Source organism: Lactuca virosa, chromosome 4, assembly GCF_052849685.1.
Source record: "Lactuca virosa cultivar CGN04683 chromosome 4, Lactuca_virosa_CGN04683_v6, whole genome shotgun sequence".
In the NCBI taxonomy this organism is placed as follows: Eukaryota; Viridiplantae; Streptophyta; class Magnoliopsida; order Asterales; family Asteraceae; genus Lactuca; species Lactuca virosa.
This window is the reverse complement of record NC_136429.1, coordinates 182,204,057-182,215,561: the sequence shown is the minus strand read 5'-3', so window position 1 is coordinate 182,215,561 and position 11,505 is coordinate 182,204,057. Positions and strand designations below refer to the sequence as shown.

General features: G+C 30.3%; 1 protein-coding gene and 1 long non-coding RNA gene across 2 annotated transcripts; both read right to left on the bottom strand.

Moving 5' to 3' along the window:
• Nucleotides 1–3,458: 3,458 nt before the first annotated feature.
• Nucleotides 3,459–6,764, bottom strand: LOC145168643 (uncharacterized). The gene is made up of 2 exons (XR_013741980.1): nt 6,653–6,764; nt 3,459–3,802 (listed from the first exon to the last, which is right to left on the bottom strand). It is a non-coding gene; the product is annotated as an uncharacterized LOC145168643 (long non-coding RNA).
• Nucleotides 6,765–7,990: 1,226 nt separating this feature from the next.
• Nucleotides 7,991–10,849, bottom strand: LOC145107796 (ACT domain-containing protein DS12, chloroplastic-like). The gene is made up of 10 exons (XM_079044746.1): nt 10,509–10,849; nt 10,046–10,100; nt 9,832–9,957; nt 9,640–9,734; nt 9,399–9,483; nt 9,018–9,077; nt 8,806–8,861; nt 8,612–8,717; nt 8,270–8,338; nt 7,991–8,197 (listed from the first exon to the last, which is right to left on the bottom strand). Exons 1-10 carry the CDS (start codon nt 10,658–10,660, stop codon nt 8,135–8,137), a joined length of 867 nt encoding a protein of 288 aa, XP_078900872.1. The 5' UTR covers nt 10,661–10,849; the 3' UTR covers nt 7,991–8,134.
• Nucleotides 10,850–11,505: the final 656 nt, after the last annotated feature.

Sequence of the window (11,505 nt, the reverse complement as noted above, 5' to 3'; positions counted from 1 at the left end):
ATGTATATATAGGGTGAGGACTTATTGTTGTTGTTATCATTTGTTAATCAATTTTTGATTTATAAACCGTTATCTCAAATACAATTGTTTGCCGACTTCAAAAGAAAACAAATTTCCAATTATAAAGGTTTCAACTTCACAATTTTCTCTACTAAAATTAGATTACTCACCAACTCTCGTAGTTGACCTGTTTTTACCCATGATGCAGATTTGAAGAATGAAGTTGATGAAAAATAGGTTGTGCCTTAGAAATCCACAAGACTATTTAAATTTGATGTAATAAATGTTGTTCATATTTGGATTTGTATTTGTATGTTGTGGATCTTGTTTGCATACTTAGTACTTAATTGAATCTAATCCTATTATAACATAGTTGTCATGAGACTTTGAACAATATATCACGCCTCGATCGATTCCGACAAGGATCGGGTGTGACACATGGGAAGGCGAAGATCTGATTGTACACACTCGCTAGGAGATTTTTTAGAGGGACAGTTTGAGATACTCTGATATTTCGTGATGATGTTTGTTTTCGACACTTATGTTTTTGATAACTTGGATTGTGAAACTTTATTTTGATAAATTAAAAATGAAAAAAATTGGTTTAAAATTTGAGGTGTTACAATTTGGTATTAGAGCCCTGGTTTTGAGGGATTTGGATGAACCTCAGGGTAATTCCAAACTCAAACTAAGGATCTGAAGATTTTATAAAAACTTAACAAAAAATGAAGATTTCAGATCCATCACTCTAAACCATAAAGGGACTATGGGGATCCATAAAGTTTGCAACTTTATGGAACCCCAACCTTCCAACTAGCCTAAACATGAAGGATAACACAAGAAAACCTAGATTTAAGCACATGGAGTCATAAAGATTGGAACTTGAGGACTTACAAAAGTCCAGAGAACATGCACAAGGAGGATGGTGAGGCTTGCAAGTTGAAATTATGCACTAAGACTTCTTCTCTTCTTCTTCTTCTTCTTGGCTAGAAATCACCCAAAAACTCAAAGACTTCAAAGATGGAGTTAGGGTTTCAGTGAGGGAGGAAGGGAGGTGATGGAGGCTGAGGGTGTGCAAACCCTAGCCATCACATCCCTTAAATAGGGACGCAAACCGAGGAATTAAGGTTTTCATTAAACAGCTCCCACGATGTAGCACCCGTTAAAGATGCGCACATCCTCAAACTATGGCCACGCCGTGGGAACTCATTCCCCACACTGTGTCCACCAAAAATTCTAAACTTTAAACATTAATTTCTTAAATGAACACACCAGAAACTTGGCGTTACAGTGTAAGTTCAAAAAAAATTAGACTGAAACCACAAAAAATAACAACCATGTGGACCATTTTTACATCTTTCTCATCATAGTTCATTGATTTTTTTTGGAACGGCATGCATATATTAAAAATATGCTAGCAAGAAGCTAGAGATAATTACACATAAGTAAATGCCATTTTGAGGAAAGACAACCAGCAATCTTAAGAAATTATATATTTCCTACGTCTATTGCTAATCCAAAAAAAGGAAAAAAAAAATCGAAGATCATCAAGATTTTCATCTTCTGTGGGCTTTAACGTTCCAAAGACAAGGTTATTGCGAACGCGAGAAATAATCCAAAAAGCAACTCTTATAACTGCATAAAAAATTCTTTTTAGCCTCCATGTCAAGAACCATAGAATCAATCTAATTCAATAAAAATGAATTGAAATGACTTTCGTAGTTGGTAACCCTCACCACAATGCAATCCTATTCCAAATGGGAACTAATAAAGTGCAAGAAGAGAAGGGATGATCAGTGTACTCATCCGTCTGAGAGCACACCGGGAAAAGCATCGACTCTAGATCAATTCCTTTATCTCGGAGGTTTTAACGAGATGGGATCCTATCCCTATTAATCCCCCAAAGAAAAAATTTATTTTTCTAGGAGTTAAAGTATTCCGGTTGGTAGAAATTGGAGCATTTCCCAGCAAAAAATAATCTAAACAAGTTCTCGTAGACGAAACAAAGAAACATCCATTAACCTCTAAATATCAAGTGTATCGATGCAGCACATTAAAAAATAAATAAATAAAAATTAAAAGTTAAAAATTAAAAAAATAATAAAAATAATATAAAAAAACATCTTCAAGCTTAGAACACAACTCTTACAATTGAGTAATTGTGACGACCCGCCCCCGGCTCCCTTTCAAAAGCCTCCAAAATATTTTCTTGGGAGTTTTTAGCAGTTAGAATACGCTCTAACGCAAAAAGTCTAGAAATTATCCCTTTAAAGTAACTGAACCTATCACAATTTTACTAAATATATCATATTTTGTTAATTATTAAGAAACAGAAGATACAATAATTTAAAGCTATCATACCTAAATATACATTACTTAAAATTAAAAACTAAATATATATTAATTAAGATATGCAAGCCCTAAAAGATGAAATGCCTAACAATGATACCTAAACATACATTATTTAAAAGAATACAATACTCCAAAAGTCGTTACTTGAAAAGTACTAAACATAAAAACAAATTTCTAAATAAACCCTAATTTAGGTTTATAAAACCTCATTTATGCAACATTTATTAATTATGATGTGAAATGGAAAATCAATATTGCATTTGGTTTGAATGTGAGGCCTTAAGGCTATACATAGTGCGATGGCATCTCCCAACGACATCCTAATTGGTAAGGGATGTCGGCCAAGCATGTCGGCCAATCACACCGCCCCATAATAGGTGCATCGGCAAAAACCATTGCGTGAACAACATGTTCATCCTAGTTGGCAAGGTTGGATCGGATTTGGACCAAATCTTCCCAAATCCGAATCGGATTTGGGCCGGATCGGATTAAAAGTGACATCTCCTAAACTGGATCGGATCATATCAAATCCTAGTTTTGTGCACCTCTACTCCTATTAGAACTTCACTTACCTCTTCATTGGACCACATTGGTCTATTGAGATAATGTCTCAACGATTTACTTATCTACCAATCCAGTTAAACATCAAAACATGAAACAATCGAGATGAATATACATTTTATTCGGAAAAAAGTCAACCTTGGCCACATCTGAGTTCTTCACATACCTTCGGCCTACCAGTATGCCAACATCTTCGGTAGGGGTCTTACTCACCAACTTTTTCCCAAAAAACAGATCATTTAATCTTTGTAATAATTCAACTCTTTATATTGCTCATTCTATTACCTTGTTCGTTCCATTACTTTGTAATTAATTTTTTCGTATCAAATGGACCTGATTAAGTGACTGAAGCAATTATCCATATCCCAATTATTAGGATAAATATAATCTTTGTTTGTAATCTGTAATAATTTGGCTTTATTGTATTTTTGTTGCAATATTTAGATAATTGTTGGTATCTTCAGTGTGTTTTATATATATTCGCATTTGACAACTCTCGGTTTGCTTTTCTTTTGCAAAACATCAGCCAACTCAAAGACAATATATGAACACAAATCACATGAGTTCTTAGAGTTTATTACTTCCAGATTCTCTTCAAGATTCCACAACGATCATACTTTGCAAGGAAGAAAATCACAACAGATTTTATGGCATAGAAAACCAATTTACAGTGTAATCCTTTGCAGCATTAGAAGGGACGTCTTCAATGACTTTTTCTTGTCCCTTAGGGTAATAGATTCCAGTACGACCATCAGGGACCCAAACGATATTAGCATCTGAAAGAGACCCACTGCACAAATTCTTGTTCTTAGCTTCGTCATGGTTCAGTTTTGTAGTATGATCAGCACCCCCACTCTTTCTGCTATGATATGCCTTTCTCAATGCTGGTCTGGAAATAATTTATAAATATACTTAGTTTTTCATGATCTTATAAACTGTAATAGCCGTTCAAAAAAATGCAAATTATACGTAATCATTGTTTAATTTAACAAATTAAATTCAAGATTAAGAGAAATTAATGAATCAGTGACTTTGAACGAATGTTATTCTTGTCTCATGGTAATATTGAAGCATAGATCATCAACCATTGAGCATTTAGATTTTTGTGAATAAAATATAGATACTGTAATCAAAGTGATTGTATAAAGATATGGTGGCAGTTGGTTTCTTTGTTGAGTTAAATATTTACTCCAATAACTAGATTTCCTTATCAACCTTTCAACAAGAAATATAAATGATCATCAAGTTTGAAAATTTATTATTTTGAAATAAATATGTATTATTTTATTTATTTTTTGACAAAAAAACAATTTTAAAACTTATTTTTGGTAATAAGAAAAACAATTTTGAAATTTTAGTTCGAAATAGCAATTTCAAAAATTGCCTTTTAGTTGGGAAAATGTTTTTAGTTCGAAAATAACAAAAGTATCATATAAAATTAAATATTTTTAGTATCTTGATTTTTGTTATATTTATTTTTAAACAAGTTAAATGATTATATATAAAGAATTAAGATTAAGATGTTGTCTTTTAATATTTAGAATTTTGTTTGAAGTTTCAAAGATTAAACATTTCAAAATAACAAAAGTATCATATAAACTAAAAATATATATTAAATAAAATACGGAAATCAGCTAACGATTATTCAACCATATTACTTTATTGAAAACTAGATGGAAAAGAAATATTAAAGGTAAGAACAAAAAATATAAATTATGAATTATATTATTTATTATTTTTAGTTACTTAATATAATATTTAACATCTTAAGCTAAAAATAATTGTGTTTGATGAAGTTTGTGTTTTTTTTATTTGTAATATATTATCATTTGGTTATTAAAAATAAATTAAAATAATATCAAGTAACTGAAATGCTTTATATTAATTTGTAGAAGTTGACAAATAAAAAAAATCAAATTAATGTATTAAAATATAATTATTTGTTTTGAATCACACTAGTTAAATGATTTTTTTATAAGATACTTAATGTATTCATGTACTGTATTTATATACGTTATGTGAGTGTAAAATTGTTTTGTAATAATATTGATAAGTTATTTATTTAAATAACTAAGTCATTCTAATGTGAAATTTCTAAGAATTTATTACTGAGATTTATTATTATTATTGTTTGGATAAATAAGATGTTATCGCACACTAATCACTCCCATGTAAATGCAATGGATATACTTCTCTTACCACATCAATCGATATCAATTAAAATAGGTCTCCCCTGGCCCTTAAAAACTAGGGATTCCCTTCCAAATCTATGAAAAAAATGGTTTTCCCTCCCCAAAATAGATGAACAGTCTAGTAAAATACTTATTAATTGTGACATTTCAAAACCAATACCCGTCAAATATTTATTAGCTGTACTTTAAAGTTATAAATTTTCAATGACTAAGGTGAAGACTTAAAAGTAACATCGGTAGAAATAGTTGTCAATCATTCACTTTTATAAGTCTTGCTACCTCTTTCATTTCTAATTCTCGTTCAATATGGAATGCGTGAAAAACAATTGTTTCAAAAACAATTCATCCAACATTATCTTATGAAAGAAACAAACCCTGTAGTTTTAGTAAAATTGTAAGGGAACCTTTTACCTATATTGAAGACTAATTTTTTGGTTTTCTTCCAAATATTTTAATCAAAATCAATTCAAATTTTCGAAAACATGTAATTATTATTGGAAACGATTCTATGATGGCTTTTAAAATCCAAAAATCCATCATGATTGGTTTTAGAACCAATTATGTGCAATTTAGTTAGGTACATCAACGCTATTTGTAATAGATTATGAATAATAGATTTATGAATTTAATTTTTCCATTTTTTACTAATAATTGATTTTTTTGTAAAATATATATTAAATTAATAAATAATAATTGGTGATAATGAAAATATTGATAATACTAATAATAGTGTCAATATAATGACAATAATAACGGTAATAATAATGATAACAGTTGTATTAATAAAAACTCATACTAAATAATAGTTACAATATTATTTTAATTAATGAAGATGGTACCCCTGTTTAGCATTGTTAAATATGAATGTTAAATATGCAGAAAACCAACCAACATGTTATCAATCGAACCAAAAAAGTTGTCAATATGTTTGGTTGATAATATTGTACCAACCTATATATATATATATATATATATATATATATATATATATATATATATATATATATATATATATATGATTACAAATTTGTACCAACCAAACTTGTTGGTAGCCAAAACGAGTTGGTACGAAGTATACTTAGTATGATACTGGTAGCAAAAATTACTGTACATAGTTTAAAGAAAAAATAAATCGGTACCGTACCATGTTCACATATACCCCTGTTATATCTCTTCAATACATTTCATTACTTCATTATTTCATCAAACCATAGAAAAAAACTCCATAATTAATTTATCAATTTTGCTGTTTCCTTGATTATCTTTTTATTTGTAAAATAACATCTGAACCATTATCAAGAATAAATCAAATTATTTTCCAAAGTAGCCCAAGGTTATATGTTTATTCATCACTGTAGACATGTTACGTATAAAGAGAAAAAAAAATTTATATATTTAGCACACAAAAGACTGAAAATACATACAATTGGATGCTACTAATTTACAACACATCTGATTTTAAGTTCTAATCTAGAACTTATATATACATAATCTTCTTCATATCTTTAAAGAAAATAAGAAATGTATATAACGTAATTAGAGCTTACTTTATGTAGAAGGTATGCATGTTTTGAGCTCCTTTTCCAATTGTTGTAGACATCTTGCAAGAATCGATTCTATCTATATATCTCATTTAGCTTCACCATTCCACCCTCTTTTATAACCACCATGCTTTCTATTTTCTGCCTTATATATATATATATATATATATATATATATATATATATATATATATATATATATATATATATATATATATATATATATATATATATATATATATATATATATATATATATATATATTAGGCAACAGCCAACAAGAGACAGTTTAGTTTCCCAAGAAAAATGGTTAGCACCATTTGAGCCTCATACATCATCATATCTTCTAATTTTGGCCATCCTACAAGTCACCTACAACAAAAATAAAATCCCATTTAAAATATTAAATAAAATAATTCCAATTTCAAGATTGGTAAAACATTAAAATTAATGTTATAAAACCAATCATATATATAAAAGACGAAAATGATGATGGAGACATCCATGATCCATGTATGGGCTTGAAAGGATGATTGCATGAAGTAGTTCTCATATTGCCCACAAATGTGTAATCTTGATAACTACCATCATGAGTCATGCCATCATTACACCATGTCCCAAAAACTCAACTCATTATCTCATCCATTTTCATGCCATACCCAAATACCCAATCACGAATTGTCCCCATTTAAGATGATGCTTATATGCATCTTCTAAACATAAAGTATTATATCGTATTGCAATATTGTAACTTTTGTATTTGACCATTCTAATTTTAACATATTCTGTCAAAAAAATCAAAACCGAGTCTAGAATACTTGTGTATTTTGTATTATTAAATCAAGATTTTGTGAGCACAAATGTGTAAAATATCAGAAAATGATAGAAACATCGCTAGGTTATCATCCGAATAATACACAGACAAAGTTTTATATGTACGCAAGTGGGAGGAAGAACATATTGTGAGTTTATTAGATTTTTCTTGCCTTAATCTTTTAGAAGTCTACAAAACTAGATAAACTCAAGGTTCGGATAAGGTTAAGGACAGTTTCCTTCTACCTTATAATAATTGACTTTATTCTCAATTAATAAACCATCAATAATCACATGGACCATGAGATTTATAGTTTAGAAAGTTATTTCATTTCTTTCAAAACAATAATTAAGATCTTTGTTACGAGTTTATACTCAATTAATAAACCTGGTTACCTAAATTAAAAATTGACTTATTGGTAATATGATCCTGCATTTAGTTACAAACGTATAATCTTATGTTAAACGTTTATTCTGAACGTATGTTTCCTAAAATAGAAACATTCTACATGCAATTTGCACAAGTTAAAGTAACAAAACAAGTAGCATGGAGTAAGATTTAAGAAGCATCAACGTAATGCACAAACGTTTCAGAAATATGTAAAATTGTAAATACAAAAGTGAAGTAACGATAAGCAAGTTGTAATTGTATAAACTTGCATCTTGCAGAATCCTTCAAAAACTCGAATCCTCTGTTGTTGGTCTCCTCAGAAAGTATCGTAAACTATTTGCCAAAACCTACAAAATGTTTCTTAAACTTAAAATCTTACACCCTAAAAATCATGCTGTGATTGTGAATTCTCAAATCACCTGTTGAAGTGGCTCAATAAGTGATTTTCCCCTATAATTCACATGAAATTTACCCTTTGCCAACAACCCCTACATTGCAATTTAATAAGTCATCAAGTCTCGAACAGATTCAATGTAAATTGGGCTCCCTTGATGGACCACTGTGTAACTTATTTACATACACAGACAGTGTGGGCCAGCTCAGGGTTTGCTAAAAGAATAACAGAAAAAGATTGCTTTTTAACTACTTTACACGAAGAGTTTTTTGATTTACTTTCAAAAAGACTCCCATGTATATAGAGACAGATAGGACAGTGTCTAGTCATTGTGGGACCCAGAACCCAATAACAGGTTTCAGATTACCTCAGTGTCAAACTCGCCTGACTCCACTGCAACATTTATGTCCGTGAAAATCTTTACAAGATCTACCAGTAATCCAGGCCGATCTGCGGTTTCTACTGAGAGCAAACTGCATAATCCAACACTCTATGTTCATCACTTTTTTTTTTCTCTTTTGATAACAGAAATACATAATATCTATATGTTTCCTATTTGACCTTCGATTAGGGCCATCGTCATACACATGTATGCGTGTTGCAATGTCCACATCAATCTGGAATAGTCCACCAATTATTAGGAGAAAAAAAATATTTGATAAATAGTTAAATGCACAACTTTACATACAAAAATTCTATAAAGTTTAAATTTAAAAGGTAATGCAGTTGCTGGCTTAATTATATGTTAAAAGGTGATGATTATTGATTAGTACCTTATTTTTTGGTGCCTCGATTCCAAAGGCTTCCCCCATTGCTAACTGGGCACTTGATTCCTATAGGCCATCAATTTCATAAAGTTCGTAAGGGCACATTAGTCATTACAGTTAAAAATATATATATTATATTTTCGGCAGTTTTGCAGTTTAACCACTAATACGTTTTTTTTTTTTTCCAATAAAACCATAAAAGTTTCTGACTTTTTTTCAAATTAACAAATTTCCAGATTAGCATTTTGACCTCTTACAAATTGTATGAAACTTATATGGTTTGATTGGAAATAATAAAGTATAAGTTATTAAACAACAAAACTGTCCAAAATATAATGGTTTTTCTGTAATTTGCCTATTTTATAAAGATCAAGACGAGGAGAATACTGGGTGATATTTAAGAAGATTGCTAATAATTGTTAAACGAATTGCTTCAAGCAACTCTGGGTCTTCAACCTTACGCCCAGTTGAGCTGCAAAGAAACCGGATATAAATTAATCAAAATTTTAAAAATTGATGCTTTATTAATAATAGATTCATGATGTTTTTTATAAATGTTTCTTGCTGAAATTATGTAAGAAAACAATGATGTAATTTGATAAAAAGATAGATATAGCTCAATACTTACGCTTTAGTGATTGAAAACTTGGTGTGTTTCCCTGAAGAATCTAGATGAACATTTGCTTTCACAACATTTAGTCCAAGATTTTGCAGAGCGTTCATCTGTACATATATTTTTACATTTATCCCACAATCACAAAACGGTTAGATGGATATAAGTTTCTAATGATGAAAAAACAAAATTGATGGGCAGACGTACAGTGTCAAGAAGAGCTCCAAGGCGATTCCCGAAGGTAATCTGTACGAAAGTTGCATTGAGATCCGAATCCTGGTCTATGATCACCTTTGGAATCGGAACATCATCAGTTTCCTGATAAATTTCATCCTGTTCGACACCAGATTGAAGACACGAATGAAATTAGATAAGTTTACAAGACAAAATTGAAGTTTTAGAACAAATTCTTTCTTGATACCTCTAAAGCTGTGGCTGAAGCTTTTGGAATCATAGTTCTCAGTGAATATGATAATCTGGGTAAGAACCCACATCAGGATAACAAAACAAAACAAAAAACAAAAAAACGTAGATCCTGAATCCGTGATGCGTGTTATAAAAGAAATCGATGGTGCTTTGGATCCTAAATTCCTAACGATAACGATTATTCTATTTTCATTTTCTTACTTATGAAACTGTATATCGGCTGTGAAATTCTGAATTATACTTAAAAGTTGCTAATCCATTTTGAATTAAGACGATAGCTACAAAAATTAGCTAAAAAGTGGTCAAATCAGTGTTATTAAACTTTGAAATTCGAGATTTCATGTATTTACAGACAGAAAGAAACCTTAGAAATCTTGAGAGATCAAAAATCACACAATGCAGACAGCTTACTGAAATAGAACTGGGGTTGGAATTTATAAGTTGATTTAGTAGCATACCTGGATTTGGGGGAAACACAGAAGTGTCTAGCAGGATCCGAACCAAAAGAAAAGGTAGAAATTGGGGATTTAGAGATGGCTTGCTTTGGAGATGCAACCAAATCGTCATAAACCCCAGCAATACAACCGTAAGAACCCATAGACACGGCCATTTGCGGATTGCCTGGTTAAAATGAACACTTCGTATGTGAAATTTGAAGTCTAAACAAAAGGGGAATCAAAAACTGGAGTTGTTGAATTGGGGGAGAACGTGGGCATGACGAAAATCACGAGGTTGAGGGCTGGTGCGAAAATTGATGATGGACTGCACCAAAAGTGTAATACGTCAACTTGTAAGATGGGAGTAAACTTGTACTCTATTTGCTTCCATAACACGAGGGCCGGTTCTAAGAAGTTAAATTTTTTTAAAGGCCTATGACCAACAATAAAAAAAAGGTTTTTATCGTTATTATAATTTTTTATTTTTAAATAAAAATATATAATAAAAAAAATTGGGCCATGTGCAGCTGCCCACTTTGCCCCCCTCAACGCCCCCTGTGATAGCATCCCATTTGTAGCTTGCATGGGAAATTTTTCTAAATTACTAAAATATATTATTTTTGGTTTAAAATACAGTATATATATATATATATATATATATATATATATATATATATATATATATATATATATATATATATATATATATATATATATATATATATATATATATATATATATATATATATATAAAATGGATTCAAATGAGATTTAACCTATTCAGCCGTTCTAAACTTTAACCTACATTTGAGTGGTGGTTTGTTGTTTTAGTAAGATCAGGATTTTAATCGTACACTCGTAGTATCGTTTGATCTTTAAAAAAAAAAACCATGATTTTAAAGCGTACTCATAATGGGTTGGAGGAAATGAATTTCTACCACCTTAATAATATTGGTTTTGAAGCAAGATCAAACTTAAGTTCATAGGATCGCACATTGGATCATAAGAGTGTATACTA